Source organism: Cupressus sempervirens, chromosome 10 (genome assembly GCF_028749045.1).
Source record: "Cupressus sempervirens isolate cs-2001-9-10 chromosome 10, ASM2874904v1, whole genome shotgun sequence".
NCBI lineage: Eukaryota > Viridiplantae > Streptophyta > Pinopsida > Cupressales > Cupressaceae > Cupressus > Cupressus sempervirens.
Window position 1 is genome coordinate 992615566 of NC_143127.1, and position 21711 is coordinate 992637276.

Genomic DNA, 21711 nt, shown 5'->3' on the forward strand with positions numbered 1-21711 from the left:
CTTGAGTGTTTATTTAATGTAGCTTGCTAAGCTGACCTGTGGCTTAGTTTAGTATAAGTAGAGGGTCTTGTGATGTCTTGAGTCATTATTTAGTGAAGCACGAAGTAGCTAAGAGGTGCGAAGTTTAGTAGAGCTAGAAGCTAAGTGTGGGCTTGGAAAACAAGAAGGTTGCTTGGTGGCTTGCGAGCATAAGTTTAGATTCTTTTTGAGGTTTCTTCCAAATCATGGTTTGGGCTAGCTAGGTGTTATTTGGATCTTGTGAGATCTTGTAGAACTGTTATTGTAATTGCTGATGTATTTGGCCGTAACCTGGAAGGCCTTATAGTTGGTCATTTTGGATGTAAATCTTATGATTCTATTATGTGAATTGGTGTTATTTTTTATCTAAATCTCTATTTTATTGTTTATATTCCTCTATGTAGTTGCTGGGAACTAGGTCATCTCCTTTGGGGACTCACCCAGCCTTGCACTGCATCAAGTGGTATCAGAGCAAAGGTTTGATCTAGTTGGTGATTGTTAGAGATTTGTTGCAGAGGGTTTACGAAGATCTTGGAAGATGCCTCCGAGAAGATTGGACCCTAGGGCAATTGCAGATCTCTGTGATGCTGTAGAGATTAAGATTTTAGATAAAGTTAGATCAGATTTCAGATCTGAGATGGAGTTGATGAAGAATGATATGGTCCCTAAGATCATGAGATCTATAGCTGGTGTACTGAATGTAGACACAAAAGATGGTTATGAGGAAGCATTCAAAGACTTTGAGGTTGTTGGATCTAGTGATGAAGACAGAGTTGATCGGATGGAGAGATCTGTGGAAGATAGAATTGATCGGTTGGATAGATTTGAAGCTCGATTGAAGCTGACACACAAGATGGATGTTTCTAATTTCTCAGGTATCTTGAATCCTAAAGACCTAATTGATTGGATTGGTGAATTGGAAGACTACTTTGAGTTAGAGGATATTGGAGATCATGAGATCTATAGCTGGTGTACTGAGGAATGTAGGCACAAAAGATGGTTATGAGGAAGCTGCTGAAGACTTTGAGGTTGCTGGATCTAGTGATGAAGACAAAGCTGATCGGATGGAGAGATCTGTGGAAGACAAAACTGGTTGGTTGGATAGATCTGAAGTTGTGTTGAAGTTGATGCACAAGATGGATGTTTCTAATTTCTTAGGTATCTTGAATCTTGAAGACCTAATTGATTGGATTGGTGAATTGGAAGACTACTTTGAGTTGGTGGATAGTGGAGATCCGCTTAGAGTGAGGTTGGAACAAACTAAGTTGAAAGGGCATGCTGCTTTATGGTGGAAAGAGTTGTAGCGAGATAGAGAGGAAGAAGGTGAAATGAAGATCACTATATGGAGATTGATGGTGACAAAATTGAAGGCTAAGTTCATTCCTGTTGATTATGAACTTGAAATAAAAGGATTACACCGAGGAGTTTTATAAGTTAACAATTTGGTCTAGACGTAGAGAAATTTCTAAGGAAAAGGTGGCTAGATATATTAATGGTTTGAGACTCAATATTCAAGATGAGATTGGCATGCTGAAGATTGATTCAGTTGAGGATGCTTATCAGTATGCTTTGAGGGCTGAAGATAATTTGAAGAGAAGACATCAAGGTAATTCCTGAGGGAAGGAAAAGAAGGAGCACTCTGTGAAGGACAACCAAATTGCTGAGGATGAACCGAAACCTATTGAACAAAGGAGAAGAACTAGTAGAGGTACATTTAAGGATACTTGTTTCAGATGTGGTGAGGAAGGAACATAGCTCTTTTGAATGTCCCAATGCTGACATGAAGGTTGAAGACAAAAGAGCTGCTGTGGTGAATGAGAATTTAAGAAAGTGAGACATCCTTGTCCTTATAGAATTAGTTGGTTGCAAGATCATCATGCTTTGGAAGTGAGCAGCAATGTCTTGTTAATTTTCAGATTGGGCAGTATGTTGATCAGGTGTTGTGTGATGTTTTGAATATAAGTAGTTGTCACATATTACTTGGTAGACCTCGGCAGTATGATTGCAGGGCAGTGCATGATTGCGTTAAGAATGTGTTTATTGTTGAGAAGGGTGATAGGAAGTTTTCCTCGATTCCTTTACAGAATGTAGAACTCAGTAGGAGGAACTTGAGTTTTGGTAGGAGAGTTGAGTTGAGGGGTTAGAGATCAGCTTGGGAAACAAACCTATGGTACACCGAGGCAAGATATGAAGAAACAAAGTAAATAGCTGCTTGTTGCAGGAAAAGATTTGGAGAAGTGGAACGAAGGCAAGAGTATGCAAGTTGATGTGGTGGAGGACATGTATGTGAAGAACCAGTTCGGGGTTTATGTGCTGAATCCTGAGAGATGTTCTTCCAGTTACCAAGAACATTCCTTTTGCACCTGGGGTGTCTGATGCAGGAGCATCTTGGGGTAGTGGGCAATCCTGCAGGAGCATCAGGCTTGGATCCTAACTTAAAACTGGAGTCAAATTGTGTGGCAATAAGTCTATCATCAGACCTGCAGCAAATCAAAGTATTCCAAGATGTAGTTCAGACCTGTAGCTGCTAGGAAAATAGTCCTTTTTGATGACAATGACTGTTGTTGCTTCATAGGGACTGATGTAATAGGTGTGGTGGTGCACTTCGATGCCAATTTGTGCTAAAATGAGACGAATCTGATCTCTGCTTTTCCACAGTTGCCAAAAAAAACTTTATATCTGCCCTGTAAAATCAAAATCCAGCACTTGATTGTGTTTGGAATGGGTGAAATGAAGGCTGAGCTGTCTTACTTATATGGTGGCATCTAGATTTGGAGCCCTTGATTATTCATTTAATGCATTATCTGGAGTTCCGTGTACAAAAAGGCCTTTGATTTAATTGACTTGCTGCCTTTGGATATCAATTTTAATGTTTATATTGCAAAGTTTGAGGTAGTATTGTAAAATTAAGCCTTGGATTAATCTCTGTGCCCAAATCTGCATTAAATTACTCTTCATATCCTTAAATATCATTGAGTTTTGCACCTTGCGTTTAGCATTTCAATTTCAATTTGTGATCTCACCTTGATTTTAGCACCCAACATTTAGCATTTACATTTCAATTGGAGATCTCACCTCGAGTTTAGTGCCCAATATTTAATTGCTTGGGTTGGATTCGGGCTTGAGCGCTTTGATTTGATTTAGAGGCCTTATGAGACCCTAAGCATTATATGGGGCCCAAATCAGGTCTGACCCAATTGCCCAACCCATACTCTATTTTCCAAGGCTGTTTTGCCTAGAATTTTGGGCCCAATTTCATTTAAAAGGCTACGCATCTTCTATAGGGCTGCAGCTCACTTTTGAAGGGTATTTGCTATAAGCATTATATGTGGCCCAAATGGCGACAGTTGTATTCTGAGTATCTTGGGTACAAGGTTGCTGATGCTTGATCAATGAACAATGAATAGTTTGTTGTTTATATATGCGCGTATTATGAAGACATGGATTATGAATGTGAAGTTGGATCTTTAGCAGCTGACATCGTGTATGAAAGCTCAGGGTCCTATGGCTCTTTATAAGGATGAGTTTTGACTGTTACTAGTTAAGGGTTTTCTACTTTCTTTTTTCAGTAGGGAGCATCTTAGAAAGATTTTAGAGGATGCTAATTTCTAGATTTTATTTAGTTTTATCAATGCATGTCACCAGTTTCTAGATTTGAAATGGTGACAGTTGTATTCTGAGTATATTGGGTACAAGGTTGTTGATGCTTGATCAATGAACAATGAGTATTTTGTTGTTTATATATGTGCGTGGTATTACGCATACACCCGTGCACATACACACGTGTGTGTAATATTATGTGTATATGTATGTATGATGATACATATATGTACATAAATATTCATGTATAATAATTATATGTAATTATAATTTGAGAAAAAAACCACATGATTCGCTTATCTACTATCAGCAATTTTCTACCGAAAATACTCAAAATACAACTGTCATTGTATAATATTTAGAAAGTGACGACATCATGTGTGTATTTGTGTGTATGGTCGCACCCGGACATACTGAACCATGTTAAAAAAATCAGTTGTTAGGTGAATTTGGACCTTGAATCCAAACTGACAACTTAGGTCTATGTTCTCAAGTTGATTGTTTAAGGTTTTATTGTACACTAATCATATAAATTCTGCTTATCTTGTGTTCTGGGTTCAAAGGGAAGCAGTTATTGTTAGTGGTCCAATGCTCTCATCAACTTATGGTTTTATACATGATGCTTATGAATATTGTTGCAAGTGAATGCTTTTGGCAAATCTTGTTCATGTTTGGATATGGGATTTATGCATGAATTTTGTGGCTTTTCCTTTTTACCATTTGTGGTCTTTTCATACACTGCTGCTTTTTATTGATAGCATTTATCTCTTTTAAAATTTTAATTCATAATTCAAAAGCTTCATGTATGTTGCAGATAATATGCTACTATTTTCCATGTATTTGCTTATTTAGTCTGGATTGGATATGTCTACTCTTTTCTTTGTTTTTTAATAAGAGCTTATTGATAGGGAAAGCTCAACTTTTGGATGAAAAGGCATACTCAGTTGGGCTTGTCAGGCCCGTGCTTATTTTTCGTAACTGTTATCAAATTCTGTAGAAATACTTTTATGCAATATATTGTTTTTAAACGGATAGAGGTAGGCACAATTGCCTTTGGGGAGAGAAAAAGATAATCAAGTAGGTTTTTACAATATAGTTTGAGACTGGGACAATCATTCTCAGCTCATATTTATCCTTTTTATGAGGTAAACTATGTGTTCACATGGTTTATGTTTTTGCATATAGTTTTAGAAGCGAACAATATCATTCTTAGCTTATCTTTTATCTTTTTTATGAGTTAAATCCTACCCTTGCATCATTTCACAGGAGGAAAGCAGTTGGACTCTTGCACCATTCATACGCGATAGTTTTTCTATGGTATGGTCTTTCTTAGGTGTCCTTGCTCTTTTGTACTCTGAGGCTCCTTTGGATGCTGATTCTGGATTTAAACCCAAAATTGACTTATTTATTTTTTACTTCCCTGAGCAGATAGGCACAGCTCTTGGAGGAAGTGCAAGTGCATTTTATGGATTTAATCATGGTAATATTATCAAATTTGACAGTTTTTCCTTTTAAAAGAGTATGAAAGTATTTTATTATATTGTTAAATGAAATAATTACATATAATATGAAGCTATGGGCAACTAAATATTTTACCGATCATTTTTCCTCGAGGATTGTGATCCTGATGTATTTTAGCACTGTGTCGATTTGAAGAATGGACTAGGACACATTTCGGCAGCTAGAGAGAATAATTAGCTCCTTGATAATACATGTCGTCAGATGAGCTTTGGAGATACTGCTTCAGGAAGGATTCATATAGCCATTTCCAGATAAGCCAAATTGACTCAACCTGAGTTCACCATCATTACTTCAGTAAGAGATACCTCCAACTGAAGCAATGATCATTACAAGTTCACTCAATCTATCCCATCCACCTCTCTGGGCCAAAGTCGATAGTACTTCTATTTTGTAGCTAGAAAGTGCAAGTATGATCTCATTCTCCTTTCCTGGAGGAATTGATTTTTCCTTGAAATCATCATCATTTCTTGGAGGTTATGTTTTTTATTGTAGGGTGTGGCCTTGGCATCTATGCCGCTGGATATTACCACTTTCATTAACACACTTTTATATCTATGTTGTCAGGTGTCTACTAGTGACGAGAGCCTGCAATCAAACAGGGTGGGAGATTAAAAATGAGAGGCAAATAATTTTTTTTTCAACAAGGTGCTTTTGTTTTTGTCTTGTCAGTTCCATTTTATTTGTCACACAGTCCCACTTATTAATGCTGATATAGCCATTTTTTTCTGTTGGCCCACTTAGCTCTACTGTTGTAGGTCACGTAGCAGCCAATTAGCTATCTGCAGCTTATTTGATTCTTGCTCTATTTCTGTGCAGCATGTGCCATGTTGTTTGCTTGTGAAATGAATGATTGATTTGTTAGTCTTTAGTTATATCAAGAATGAGCAGAGATGTGTTGAGCTAGAGTTCATCAGAGTATATCTATATTTTGACTGGGGAGGACTCCTTGATAGAAGATCTTGACCTATCAATGTGTTGGCTATGCTTGAATCATCTATACATTAAATCAGATTTAAGTAGTATCTGAATGTCATGAATCCTCACCGTTTATATATCCTTGGGAAATAATATTAGATATTACTTTTCTTTTGGGTGTTTTCCCAAGTGTAAATCATGTCTCAGAGGTGTCTTGTTTCCTTTGTTTTGTGTGCGACTGCAGTCTTAATGGTCCATTTTTGTATCTTAACAAGAATAATGGAAGCTATAGAAGCCATTTATCAAAAAATAGAAAGGTAGTATTTACCCAATAAATTCGCCACATAGGAGATTAGGTGCACATCACTGAGTGGAAAAGCAATGTCGGAGAATTCAAATCTAATGCAACCTTGTTAGGGGGGCACATCTCTGTGAAGGAAATGGCTTTCCAAAGAGAACAAGGTCAAAATTGCATTCTAGGTGCATACTTGTTGTTGGCACCCCATTTTTAATGTCTGACATCTATGCTTTGTTTTTTTCTTCAGATTGTGCATTTGACCTTATCCACAGTTATTTGATCACTGATTTGAGACATCTTAAATAGGCCCCAGCTGTCAAAAGATAAAGAAATCCATAAGAAGTCTAAGTTTGAGTTTCTTCTAGGCACCTTGGTGTTTTGTGTCTTTGTTAGCCTTTCAGATTTTTGAGGTTGTACATACTTGCATGACTACCCTTCGCATTTTCGACACACTGCATAAGTCATTGCTAAAAAATTGTCGAAGTGTTGTTTTGTTAGAGTAACAGAGTTGCTAGTGAGAAATCTGAGGGACATGGACCAGAGTTCCAAACCCCGGTGATTTCTGTTGAAGATTGTAGCTGTGATAGAGATCTTTATCTCTGTTTAAATGAAATAGAAATATGTTTGTTATGACCGTTATGGTAATCTTCAGCTGAAAGAGATATTTGTAATAATATTTGAAATTATATTATATAAAGAGACATGTGTCATGCACCATGTGAAGAGGCATGCATATGGAAATATGAAGTGTTGAATATTTGGAAATATGAAAGGTCTTGTATTTGAAATTTGAAGAGACCCTCATCTGTAAGATGAAGAGTCTCAATTCAATCCATTTATGTGATTTCTTGATTTATTGTAATGAAATCAAGTGAAAGCCTTGTACTCAAACATTTTTTATCAATTAAAGACATATTTTGCTGGTGTGGCTGGGTTTTTCCCTTCAAGTGGAAGGGTTTTCCTAGGATAATTTCTTGTGTCTTTTTTATCTATCTTGTTCTTCATTATTGTTGTTTATCTTTAATTTCTGGGCTAAAAACTCAACATGGTATCAGAGTCTTGGTAGATATCAGCAATACAGGAGTGCTAAAGTTATGGTCTTCTTGTGTAGTTTGTAGAGATTGTTTGAATTCAAGCTCGAGAAGTTTTTTTTACTTTGCCAACTAAGAGGGAGTGTTGAATCCTTATATAGTAGTGAAGTAGATCTTTTTCAGCTCTACATTTGTTTTTGGATTCTCAATTACAACAATCTTATGGTTCTTTGTTGAGGAATTTTCAACTCTCTGGGTTGCAATTCCAGGATACCCTCCTTTTTGGGCTTTATCTGTTGCCTCCCTTCATCCTGGCCTTCCTTGCCTCCTTCAAACTCCGATTCTAACTAGGATGCTAGGTCCTCGCTCACCATTTGTGAAGTCAATGGTGAACTTTCTCCCACCTACGAGGAAGGACTATGGATGCAATCCTCGACAGAAGGTGGCTGGTGGCAGCCAAGGTGAACCATGATTAGAAATGAAATACTACAAAATCTAACACGAATGAGTAAGTGCTGATCATTACTCTCTGCGCCATGAGCTTCAGAATCATCTTGATACCGTGTTGGTCCACACCCACCAAGTGGAAGGTTGGTGGCCACAATGTAGGCTTCTTGAGCTTTTTCCATGTCTCCTCAAGAAGCACCATAACTCCAAACCCTCCATTTACGATGGTGCCTGTCACAATGGTGTCGAGAATACCTATTTCTAGCACTGTCGGTTGTCTCCCACTACTCATGTGCAACAACATTGGATTTGTGGAAGTGCCGGTAGATGCCTTTTTGCATTCTACATGGAGTGTTGTATGGTTTGTAATCAGTACAGTGTTCAAGAGGGTCATTTATAGTTGTGGCTTTATCTCTAAGAGGTCATTGAGTTTGATGGGAACTTTTATTTGTATCATTTGCTGTAACATGTTCTTTTTGACCTCCGTCCGTAGTGAGGTACTTTCCATCTTGTCTGTCTACCTCTTCTTAGCCATGATCTCTTTTTCTATGTTCGCCTTAGCATCGTGTACCCTTTGCTTCTTTATACGGGGATTGGGGTACGTGGCCTTATTTTTCGACACTCATGTGATTGCCATTACCTCTTATTTGCTTACCTTTTCAATATTGAACAAGTTGACCCCAGGCTTTGGGCAACTTGCGTCCTCATGGTCTCTTGGTCCACATCATTTGCATAGGAACTGAGGTATTTCTTCCCTCGAGTAGTCTTGAGAAAATGTCTGCATTGGCTACATGTGCAACATTGGATCATTGGCCTTCCCTTCGCTTAGAACTAGATGTAGCTTTGGTAGTTGTTATTGTTATTGTTATTCCTTCCTTTGCGCCTGTTGTTCTAGAAGCTGCTAGACGACGTTGTGGTGTTATTTGCCTGAGGGTTGGCTAGTGCTATTGTTTAGGAGGGCTCTTGGGTGAACAACACTTGTTGACCCTTTGTATTCATATTGTATGGGCATTCATCAGTGGAATGGCCCATAATCTAACAAATGTCACAAATTTTTTTCTTCAAACATGCCCCTTTTGCGTGGCCCTCTTCCTTGCACTCTGTACACCATAGTTCTCTGTCCTTGTTATTACTCGTACCAACCTTCATGGGCTTGAATTCCCTCATCATTCTTAGCATGTCTTTTTGGAGGGCTTGTACTTTCTTACTTGATCCCTCGTCACTTCTTTGTGTGGAAGAATTGTCATTCTTAGATGATGACCCATGTTGATTCTTTTTAATCGTCTCGCTCTCGCTTTCTAGGTTCATCACTCTATTACATGCCTTTGCGAACAATTATGGAGGCACAATTTTCATTTTCTTCTATAGCGAGGGTCTCAACCCTTCAATGAACCATTGCTTCTTTGGGCCATCTGTTGGTTGGCTGCCCATTTTGGCCAACAACTCTTTCAACCTTTGATTTTGGTACTATAAATTTCTACTACGATTTCATTATCGTCCCACAACAATGGAATCTTTGTTTGAAACTCCTTCAAATTTGTCCACAAGATGATTTTAGTCATATTCACTTCTAAGTACCAGTTTATTTCTACTCCCCTCAACGTGGCTTGGAATTGCTTTGCCCACTCATCCTGGTCTATCACCCCATTGGTAGATCAGATGGTTTCGAAAGTTCTACAATGGCCAACAAGGTCTTCCTTCCCGCAACTTGTGAATTTTAGTAACTTATTCTTTTGAGACATGACAATAGTTTTTATTATTTTTTTGAAAGAGGGGTAAACGCTAAAGGGTTTGTGGTAAACCTAGTGTGACTCGAACCGGAGTTGATGCGTAGCACCGGGATCATTAGCCTAACACTACGCCTCACGACTCGCCTTCACACCAACTCGGCTACTCACTCACCCTTTTAAAGGGTTTGTGGTAAACCTAGTGTGACTCGAACCGGAGTTGATGCGTAGCACCAGGATCATTAGCCTAACACTACGCCTCACGACTCGCCTTCACACCAACTCGGCTACTCACTCACCCTTACAATAGTTTTTATTATTGCTGGTGTAGTGTGGTGTCTAAAAAATTGATGTGTTACAGCCATATAGGTACCTTTGGCTAGTGTGCTGTTGTGTCCCTCTGACACTTGTGGCTGCACTAGTATCGCTTGCACCATCGTCCTCGATCTCTTCTCCTCCATGGACACCGCGTGTCTCCTCCCTCGGTGTGAAGTGACGTTTCTCAACCAGCTTCTAGTATCTTATAATAATCTATCTTTGTCTATGTCTTTACCATTTATTTTGTCCCCTTTAGTGTAGTACCCTCCTTCAGTACCATACTCTATACTTTGCATCTTTGATTCCACATGCTGTAGTGCCTACCAAGTTTCCTTTGGGCAACCTTTCCTTCGACCTTCCCTTTGCAAGTCTCCTCAATAGTCGTTCACACTCCACTTGTTCCTCAAGTCTCTTTGTACTGTCCCCATTTTTGCTAGCATCGAAGTTTGAGGGATTAGCCTATGATTGTGATCCTCATAGGCTAATTATTGTGAATAGAGGGTATTTCGAGGCAATGGCTTGGCTTGGGATGGTCTTGTCTTCTTCACAATTCAGTAAGTTATAGGTTGCTCTTCGTTTGGCTCATATTGCACTTTGTTTGGGCTTAGATTTGTGTACTTACTATTTGTGTTAAGTTAGGTGTTGATTGAGATGGACTCTTTCTATTTTTGGAAAGTGCATTTGGTCAGATGGAGAAATAATAGGTGTAATTCCTATTTCAGACGACATATTTAAACGATGAGTATATTGGGAGTTATTCTTAGTGGCCAAATTATTATTAAATTATTAAATGGCTAATTATAAAGTTATAATTAAACTTAATAACTGCGCTTAAGTTGAGGGTTGGGACATCGTTGGAGGGGGCCATTTATTGAATTAATTATATGCCTAAGCCAAGTATTAAATGTTACAAAGTGAGTTGTGTTGGAAAGTTTCAAGAGCTGAGTTCTTTTGGGAAACTCTATAGTTTCTGGAGTTGAGTTCTTTTGGGAAACTTTTGGTAGTAAAGGTTTATAAATACAAGCTCATTTCATTGGAAAGAGGCATCTGATTATTTGATTATCTTATTTTGCTCTTGTTTGTCTTTGTTACATATTTGAGTCTGAAGTTTTGTGCCCTCGTTGAGGTACAAGGGTTTGAAGTTGGAGGAGTTCATTCAAATCACTATTGAGGTATAGTGTTTTCGTTATATTTTGGATATTTGTTCTAACTCCCGTACTGTGTTTCCTATGGTTGGGAAAATTGAATGAACTGAGAATTATTGTGACTTCTTTCTGTTCATGTTGTTGCTAAGAAGTCAATTATTGTGCATGTGAATTTGAATTGAATGAAGGGTTACAACTTTAAATTGTAAATTAGTCAACAACCTTTTGCATATTTCAGCACTACCTTTGGTTGGGCATTTCATTGAAAATCATAAGGAAAAATAACTAGCATTCAACAAATTCTAAGAAGAGCCTAATTGGGTCTTTCCAGTGAAATCAAATGCTTGCTTGCAAAGTGTTTGACAAAATGTCAAACAACTACCTAGCATAGAAAATTTGTATGTTCGAGCTATAGCTAGCTAGGGTTATTACAGTGGTATCAGAGCGGTTTCTTGCCACCATGCAAGAATTGGGCTTAGTTTGATTAGTGTTTTATTTTGGAGTTTTGGTTTTTGGCATTATGGATGGTGACAGGAGGTTTGGTATTCATTATACCCACAAAGGGCGCACTTCACCACCTAGGGATGAAGAACCTATGATACCGTCTGGTATTCTAAAATAGTTGAATGTGTTAGTAAATGAGTTGAATCAAAATCACAAATGAATGACTCAAATGATTTCAAATCCGAGATTTGAGCAGAGCGTGATATCACTTTTTCGAAGAGTGAAATGTGATGATACAGTGGTGGCTATAGATGTGTGGGACATTTCTTATAAGGCACTGCATGAGTTGGACATGGCTGATTAATGTCAAGTTGAGTCAAATGATACAATTATTGACATGAGCCCCTAGGATTGTTCATTTGATAGAGACATAATGATAGTGGGAGTAGGAGTATGCGATACTGTCATAACAACTACTTCTGTGCCGGTTGAGCCATTGGTGTCAGAGTTTAGCTATATGCAAGCGGATGCAGATTTGTGTTTTGATGATAGTACACATGTCATTGATGATGAGGTGAGTGATGTTGTGGAAAAGTCATGTTATAGTTCAAATCAACACAGTGGTGAGGTTCACTTTGTGGACAATCCTATGTTTGACATGGATGCTGCATTGTCTTATGACAATCCGCTGTTTGAGGTTCGTGTTGATCACTCACCTGAGTGGAGCTGGGCTCAATTTTCGCCCTCTGCAGATTTGATTCAGTTCTCCGTTGCAGTAGTTGGTGATGTTCATGTGTCCACAAATTTTGATGTGGCTACACCTATTGTTGAAACAATTGGCATGAGTACATATGATTTTCATGTAGGTACGTCTTTTTTAGGGATTGTTGGTGATGATCAGGATTCCAGTCCAATATATATTATGTGGTTGGTGACCAGGAAGAAAAGATTTCCTGTGGAGTTGTCTTCTGGTGATATCCTAACTCCTACATCATTAGCATAGGTGACCAATATATATTATGTGGTTGGTGATATCCTAACTCCTACATCTTTTTCAGGGATTGTTGGTGATGATCAGGATTCCAGTCTAATATATATTATGTGGTTGGTGACTAGGAAGAAGAGATTTCTTGTGGAGTTGTCTTCTGGTGATATCCTAACTCCTACATCATTAGCACAGGTTTTGAGTGCTATACTGTAGGTTATGTTGTGGGTCTTGATGATGTTAGTGCTATGCAGTTGGTTCAATGTTGATAGAGGTGGCATGTACTTCTTCATCTGGGATCTAGGTGGAGGTTGGAGTTCATTGTGTTGCCAAATTATTTGAAAACAAGCTATCTTGGGGAGGGAGGATTGCAATGTCACAATTTTTGCCAGCATCGGAGTTTGAGGGATTAGCCTATTATTGTGATCCTTGTAGGCTAATAATTGTGAATAGAGGGTATTTTGAGGCAGTGGCTTGGCTTGGGAGGGTCTTGTCTTCTTCACAATTTAGTAAGTTACAGGTTGGTCTTCGTTTGGTTCAGGTTGGACTTTGCTTGGGCTTAGATCTGTGTACTTACTATTTGTGGCAAGTCCGGTGTTGATTGAGATGAACCCTTTCTATTTTTGGAACATGCGTTTGGTCACATGGAGAAATAATAGATGTGATTCCTATTTTAGACGACATATTTAAATATGATTATTTTGGGAGTTATTGTATTTTTAGTTGCCAAATTATTATTAAATTATTAAATGGCTTATTATAAAGTTATAATTAAACTTTATAACTTCACTTAAGTTGAGGCTTGGGTCATTATTGGAGGGGGTCATTTATTTATTTAATTATATGCCTAAGCCAAGTATTAAATGTTATAAAGTGAGTTGTGTTGGAAAGTTCCAAGAGCTGAGTTCTTTTGGGAAACTCTACAGTTTCTGGAGTTGAGTTCTTTTTGGAAACTTTGGGCAATAAAGGTTTATAAATATGAGCGCATTTCATTTGAAAAAGTCATTCGATTATTTGATTATCTTATCTTGCTCTTGTTGTCTTGTTGACATTTCTAAGTTTGAAGTTTTGTGCCCTCGTTGAGGTATAAGGGTTTGAAGTTGGAGGAGTTCATTTGAATCAATGCTGAGGTATAGTGTTTTCGTTATATTTTGGATATTTGTTGTAACTCTTGTATTGTGTTTCTTGTGATTGGGAGAATTGATAGAACTGAGAATTGTTGTGACTTCTTTTTGTTTATGCTATTGCTAAGAAGGCATTGTGCATGTGATTTTGAATTGAATGAAGGGTTACAACTTCAAATTGTTAATCAGTCAACAACCTTTTGCATATTTCAGCATTACCTTTGGTTGGGCATCTTATTGAAAATCATAAGGGGAAATAACTAGTATTCAACAAATTCGAAGAAGAGCCCAATTGGGTCCTTTTAGTGAAATCAAATGCTTGCTTGCAAAGTGTTTGGCAAAATGTCAAACAACTACCTAACATAGAAAATAGGTGTGTCTGAGCTATAGCCAGCTAGGGTTATTACAGTGGTATCAGAGCGGTTTCCTACCAGCCTGCAAGAATTGGGCTCAAATTAGTGCTTTATTTTGGAGATTTGGTTTTTAGTGTTATGGATGGTGATAGGAGGTTTGATATTCATTATACCCATTAAGGGCATACTTCACCACCTAGGGATGAAGAACCTATGATACCGTTTGGTATTCTGAAACAGTTGAATGTGTTAGTGAATGAGTTCAATCAAAATCACAAATAGATGACTCAACTGATTTCAAATCCAAGATTTTAGCAGAGCATGATATTAGTTTTTCAAAGAGTGAAATGTGATGATATAGTGGTGGCTACAGATGTGCAACACATTTCTTACGAGGCATCGCATGAGTTGGACATGATGGATTCATGTCAGGTTGAGTCAGATCATACAGTTGTTGACATTAGCCCCCAGGATTGTGCATTTGATAGTGACGCAGTGATAGTGGGAGGAGGAGCATGCAATGATACTGTCATATCAACAACTACTTCTGTGCCGGTTGAGCCATCTGTTTCGTAGTTTAGCGGTATGCAAGCAGATGCAGATTTGTGCTCTGATGATGGTACACATGTCATCGATGATGAGGTGAGTGATGTCGTGGCAAAGGCATGTTATAGTTCAGATCAACATAGTGGTGAGATACACTTCATGGACAATTCTATATTTGACATGGATGCTGCATTGTCTTATGACAATCTGCTGTTAGAGGGTGATGTTGATCTCTCGCCTGAGTGGAACTGGGCTCAATTTTCACCATCTGCAAATTTGGTTGAGTTCACTGTTGTGGCAGTTGGTGATGTTGTTATCTCCACAGATTTTGAAGTGGCTACACCTATTGTTGATACAATTGACACGAGTGCATATGGCTCTTATATAGCTATGTCTTTTTCAAGAATTATTGGTGATGATTAGGTTCACAGTCCAATATATATTATGTGGGTGGTGACTAGGAAGAAGAGATTTTTTTTTTGTGGAGTTGTCTTCTGGTGATATCCTAACTCCTACATCATCAACATAGGTTCTGAGTGCTATACTGCAGGTTATGTTGTGGGTCCTAATGATGTTAGTGGCATGTAGTTGGTTCAATGTTGACAGGGGTATCACATACCTTTTTGTTTGGGATCCAGGTGGAGGTTGGAGTTCACTGTGTTGCCAGATTGCTTGAGGACAAGCAATCTTTGGGAGGGAGGATTGTAATGTCCACATTCTTGCTAGCATCGAAGTTTGAGTGATTAGCCTATTATTGTGATCCTCTTAGGCTAATTATTGTGAATAGAGGTTATTCTGAGGTAGTAATTTGGCTTGGGAGGGTCTTGTCTTCTCCACAATTACTGGTTGGTCTTCATTTGGCTTAGATTAGACTTTGTTTGGGCTTAGATTTGTGTACTTACTATTGTGGTAAGGCGGGTGTTGATTGAGATGAACCCTTTCTATTTTTGGAAAGTGCATTTGATCACATAGAGAAATAATAGGCATGCCTCCTATTTTAGACGACATAGTGAAATGATGAGTATTTTGGGAGATATTATATTTTTAGTGGCCAAATTACTATTAAATTATTAAATGGCTTATTATAAAGTTATACTTTATAACTTCACTTGAGGGTCAGTGTTGTCAGCCGACTGGATGATGTCCGGCGGTGTTTCTATATTCTGTAGCCGACGTCATCAGTAAATAGTTTGTAGCGGATGTAATGTTGTGGCCGACGGACCCTTCAGGAAGGTTCGGCGGTAGTATTTATATCCCGTCTGGGAGCATTGTAAATCATCAATCATCTATTATTGTGAATATTATGAAGCCTAATGTATGTCTGGCATATGCGAATATAATTCTGCTATTCGTGTTCTATTGTCTGTATGCGTTGATTTCTTTACCTGTACGGTAAACATTTGGCGCCGTTGCCTTATGAATCTGGAAGGTGGGAGAAATGAAGATTAATGCCAAATCAGCTTAACAAGGATCGGAATAAGGCGAAGGGAAAAGATTGAATCTGTACTGCGCAGGAGAATTTAATTCTGGCACAGCAAGCTGAACGCCGACGAAGATTTCAAAAGATTGCCGACGGAAACCGAAGTGCGGAGGAATTGTTGGAGGAAACTCGGCAGCGGGTGGAATTGGTGGAAGAAGCACGAGAGGAGTTTTTAAATTTGTGTTCGCCGAGGGAAGAAAATTCAGACGGAAGAGCATCAACTCGCACGGTTCGCAGTGCCGAGGGAGCATGAGGGTGGAGTGACCTCTTCGTCCGAGATAGACTTCCACGGGAAACAATTTCAGAGGATCCTTCTTCTTCACCAAGGTTTGCAGCTGTCGACACCTCCGGTGCGGGAGTGCAGACCGCCGGTGCGGGAGTTCAGATTGTCGGTGCGGGAGTTCAGACTGCCAGTGTGGGAGTGCAGACCGCTGGTGTGGGAGTGCCGACCGCCAATGTGGGAGTGCTGACTGCCGGTGTGGGAGTTCAGACTGTCGGTGTGGGAGCGCCGACCGCCGGTGTGGGAGTGCCGATCGCCGGTGTAGGAGTGCAGACCTCCGGTGTGACAGTGCAGACCTCCCGTGTTGTGATGGCGGGACCCAAAGAAAAGCTGCCAAAATTTGAAGGCGATGGTACAGCCGACCCCATCCGACATTGTAAGACATGTGAGACAATCTGGCGGGCAAATGGAATCACAGATGCCGATGAATGGGTCAGGCAATTTCCGGCAACCCTACGGGGTGTGGCGATTGATTGGTTTTTGGATATGGATCCACAAAAGCTGAATAGCTGGGATAACATTAAAAAGAAGTTCCTGGCGGAATTTAAACTCTTACGGGATGATAATGAAATTTATAGCAGAGATTTTCAATACCGAACAGGGCAAGCACGAAACTGTCCGCGTCTACGCCAGGAGATTAAAAGACTTAATAAACAAAATGGAAAGCAAGCCAGCGGACGGATTGCAGAAAAGATGGTTTGTGGACGGCCTACGCTCGAAGTTGCAGAGGAAAATGAAAATTGTGCCACCGTCATATGTGGACGCGTATAACAGAGCACTGGACCTTGAAAGTGAGCAGAAGACAAAGAAGAAGAAAACTAGCTCCTCTGATTCTGATGACGACAAGCCTGCCGGAGATGATAGTAGCGACGACGAAGGCAGCAGCAAGAAGGTTCGTGCCCTACAGAAGGATATGGTTCGCATGATGGAGTTTAAAAACATGCAGAAGGAGCCAAAAGGTAGTGAACTGTGGTGCACGGAATGTAAGACCGACGGTCATACTAAGGGATCGTGTCCAAAGAACCAATTTTGTGACATCTGTCAGATCATGGGCCATTCGACAAAGGACTATCCCTTTAACATGAAGACAAGAGGATCTCCGCAGGTGCTTCTTACGCAGTAGGCTTCCCCGTCGGGCAGTAACGAAAATGCAAACATTGATGGTGCCACATCCAGAGGGTACAAGAATAATAACAGAGGGCAAAATAACAACAATGCGAACAATAACAATAATAATGGGAGCCGAAGTCGAACCCAGTATGATGCAAACAGACGACCGATTGTTCAATGCCGAGCATGTAATTTGTGGGGTCATTTTGCTCGGGATTATACAGCGGCAAACACACTGAAATTATTATGCAGATGGTGCGGACCCGGCGATCACGAAGATTCCAAGTGTCCAAAGGCTGGAGTAAACTTGATCACTGTTGGCACGGATGTAGAGGAGGTTCTGGCAATTACACGAAGGCAAGCGGAGGAAAAGAGAAAAGTGGGGGAAGCGCAGGCAGACATTGCAAAGGCATCGTCAGCTGGGACATCTCAGTTGAAGGACATCACCGACACCTTGGCAAGGAACTTCGCAGAACAAAACATTGTACGACAGATCTTACAAACGGAGATACCAGTCAAGATAAGTGACCTCCTTCTCACAATGCCCCAGTTACGGATGGCCATTCTGAATCATACACCATTTTCGAAAGCACTGGAGGACACAGGAAGGAATAGTAGGGAAGTGATGACAACAGACCCAATGCTGCTGGCACTCACCTCTAGACGGGATCCGACGGTCATCGAGATGGGGATTTTGGGAAATGTTTTGACAGAGACAATTGTTGACGGAGGGTCCGGCGTGAATGTCTTACCGGAGGATACCTGGAAGAAGTTGGGAAAGCTGACGCTGTGGCCACCTACATTCCAGTTGCTCACGGCGGACCAGCACGGGATCAAACCGTTGGGAACCTTAAGGGCACAAACGGTAACTATTGGTACGCAACCATTTTTATTGGATTTTGTGGTTATTCCATTGAAAAGAAAAGGATATGATGCTATTCTGGGACGAGATTGGTTGGTGCAAGCAAAAGTAAAGCATGATTGGAAACGAAACACCCTATCAATGGAGGGCGGAGGCAAAAGATTCACAATTGACCTGCACACACAAATGGTCGGCGAGGAGGCAGCATCGTCAGATTCAGAAAGCGACAATGAAAGTGATGATGAAGGAAAGAAGAGAATGGAACTGGACGAAGAAGGAATATTGAGACTAGACGGAAGATCAAATGACGACGACCTAGACTCGGTGAATGGCCTTTACCATTGGCAGATAGAAGACTACGAACTGTTTCCGAGTTGCAATATGTTAACGGTCGACGAACGTGACAAAACAAAGGAAAATGAATGTCTGGAAGAATGCAGGGAAGAGGAAGAAGGAAAAGCTGCCATGGCTGAAGCTGAGGGGAAGAACATAAAGGATGAACACAGAAAAACGAAAGATCCCATTGTCCGGTACATGGTGAATGGACCGCGTGGAAAGAAAAGGTTACAACGCAGCATAAAATTAGTGGAAGGGCACCGACAGCAAGGAAATAATCTAGTTGCACGACGACCGTAGGCATAGTGGGCGATGGAGGTGGCACAGAACAGACGTAAGGCATACGACGGTCGGAATGAAATCAAAGTGGAAAAGTTTAAGGCCAGATGGGTTGGACCATATTAGATTCGGAAGGTCGGCAACAATGGAGCAATCAGATTATCAACTTTAGACGGGCAGAAGGTACCTCCGGCAGTCAATGGATCCAAATTCGAAAAATACGGTGCCAAGAAGACTCTGTCGTTGTCGCAGAAGGAGACTCCCTTGTCATTGCCGAATGGCGATGGTCAGAGGCAAATGTGAGGTGCTTTGTATTTACAAAAAAAAAAAAAAAAAAAAGAAAAAAAAAGAAAAGGGCCCCGCGGACTGAAAAGCCTCGTGGGCAATGGCCTGTCCGCGGGCAGAGTCAGAGACCCCGCGGACAATGGCCTGTTCGCGGGCAGAGTTAGAGACCCCGCGGACAATGGCCTGTTTGCAGGCGGAGTTAGAGACCCCGCGGACAATGGCCGTCCGCGGGTTCTTAAAAGCCCAGCGGGCAGCTGTCCGCGGGCAGCTGTCCGCGGGCATCAAGTTGGGATAGTCCTCCGCCGAAGAAAGCCCCACGGGCTTATAATCATTTCTTCCAAATTTATAACTCCCTCCACCGGTGAAAGGAAAGGTTTGCGGGCTTGGAACTTGGTCGTGCCAGACTTCTATGCGGGGAAGCAGAGCCAAATAAAAGAAGCGAGCTTTTTCTGCCATTTGCTGCCAGAAGGAGATAGAATCGTGTAAAGACTTCAAGCATTTCTTCACTGCTAACAGCGAGATTCAAGAAAGGGGCTTCAAATTTCAGTTTTTGACTGTTTCATACGGCTTGCCGCCTGATCATGGCCGAATTTTTGGCATGGGTGAGCTCCAAATGGCGACGGTTTGGCAACTGCTGAAGAGTTGCAATCTGTCTTGGGTTGTACAGATGCCCTGTAACATGAATTGAATTTAGTTGATGGCTAAAATTTAAAAAAAAAAAAAAAAACGACGACAGATTCAAGTTGCTTGGAATGAGTTATAGATGATGCCAAAAGAAAGGGGACGCATCTGTGGTTGCCAGAAAGAGTGCAGAATCGGTAGAAAATGACAGAAATGGTGGACCCCCAGTCGTTGCGGATATCAGTCGTGGGAGTCTGACCAGTTGAGAAGAGTCGAAGTTGCTGCAGGCATGGACTTTTTGTGTACCAGAGGCAGTGGGAGTAGGTGTTGGTTGTGAGGCTGTCTTGGTGGATGCGTAGAGAGCTCGGGAGGAGCTGATCATCCAGTTGGAGGCAGTGCAGTGACACTTGGCTTAGGGTATCCGAGGAATTGAAAACAGAGAAAGCAGCATAGGATTCTCGCCTGTCACGCGGGTGACCTGGGTTCGTTCCCCGACAACGGTGCCAAATGTTTACCGTACTGGTAAAGAAATCAACGCATACAGACAATAGAACATGAATAGCAGAATTATATTCGCATATGCCAGACATACATTAGGCTTCATAATATTCACAATAGTAGATGATTGATGATTTACAATGCTCCTAGACGGGATATAAATACTACCGCCGAACCTTCCCGAAGGGTTCGTCGGCCACAACATTACATCCGCTACAAACTATTTAACGACGACGTCGGCTACAGAACACAGAAACACCGCCGGACATCATCCAGTTGGCTGACAAGTGTAATATCCGGTTTTCTTGGGTGTAAATTAACATCTATCATACTCAAGAATACAGTTATAACTTCAATTTCATAGGAAGACAGTTACATCATTCATCTTCATGTGAATAAGATTTACCGTTAAAATCATTTAGACAAAATTTCTTAACTAAAAACTTGAAATACCATCAAATAAAATTACTATAGAAATTAAAAACCACACACCTCAGAATCTGAGATCGAAATCAATACTAATGATGCTTTTGCAACCACCCGGGTTAGTGTACAATACCAATTTAACAATATTACATGACGACTATCATCTAAAACCCGCCATCTCTAGAACAAATGATAATTACAATTAAATACCACTAAATTTAAAATTAGGGCATCACATACTATTGTATCAATTAGGGCATCGTTTACCATCGGTGCATTTAGGGCTTTTGATACTGCTAGATCACTTAGGGCTATCGATACTATTGATTCAAATAGGGCTTCCGGTACCACGGAATCAATTAGGGCTTCCGCTACCACGGAATTCAATTAGGGTTCCAATCATCACTTGATCAATTAGGGCTTCAAGTTCCTTTCCTTCCGATTGCTTAACTGTGACGGTATCTCAAGATTAGAAATATACTTATATTTGATATTCATATAAATGAAAAACAATCCACGAATTTATCTTTTGTATCTAGGTGTAAAATAATGGTAACAATGAAATACCTCAATTTAATCTTACCTCCTCATAATTAAAAGTGATAATACCTGTTTTCGATAAACAATTGATTGTGTAGTTTATCACTGTCTGACGCACAACTGACATCTTGGGGAGAGGTGAAACATTGCTAGGGGCTTAACCACCCACCCAACCTTGGACCACAACTTGTCCCCACACTATCTCTAATGAGAAAGGCCCTCTCTACTCAGAATAGACAGGCATCATCTTGCCATCCACTGGGCTTCCTGGTAATTAACTCACCATACGACTTGGCAGCAGGAGATCATAATAATAGGAATATTCATGAGCTATTAATTAATTTATATTAATTGATAAACATTGAAATGTCATAACTGATACTGATTCATATTATTGATGATTCCTTTCTCACACCTCATCACCCATTTTCTTGGCTACACAGTCGGGTGAGTTCCTTGTATTTGGAATTCTCAGAGCTGATGACTGTCAATTATTCAAGAAGATTACTTACGCATTTCACA

At 40.2% G+C, this 21711-nt stretch overlaps 1 protein-coding gene across 2 annotated transcripts in view; it reads left to right on the forward strand.

The window, feature by feature from the left end:
* The window catches only part of LOC149537290 (uncharacterized), a 108367-nt gene that overhangs the window by 7193 nt on the left and 79463 nt on the right, over positions 1 to 21711 (forward strand). For both annotated transcript variants that reach the window (XM_089807658.1, XM_089807659.1), the window contains exons 2-3: positions 4885 to 4935; positions 5047 to 5098. In XM_089807658.1, coding sequence (XP_089663784.1) covers positions 4885 to 4935; positions 5047 to 5098 — 103 coding nt within the window. The remainder of the gene's footprint in view (positions 1 to 4884; positions 4936 to 5046; positions 5099 to 21711) is intronic.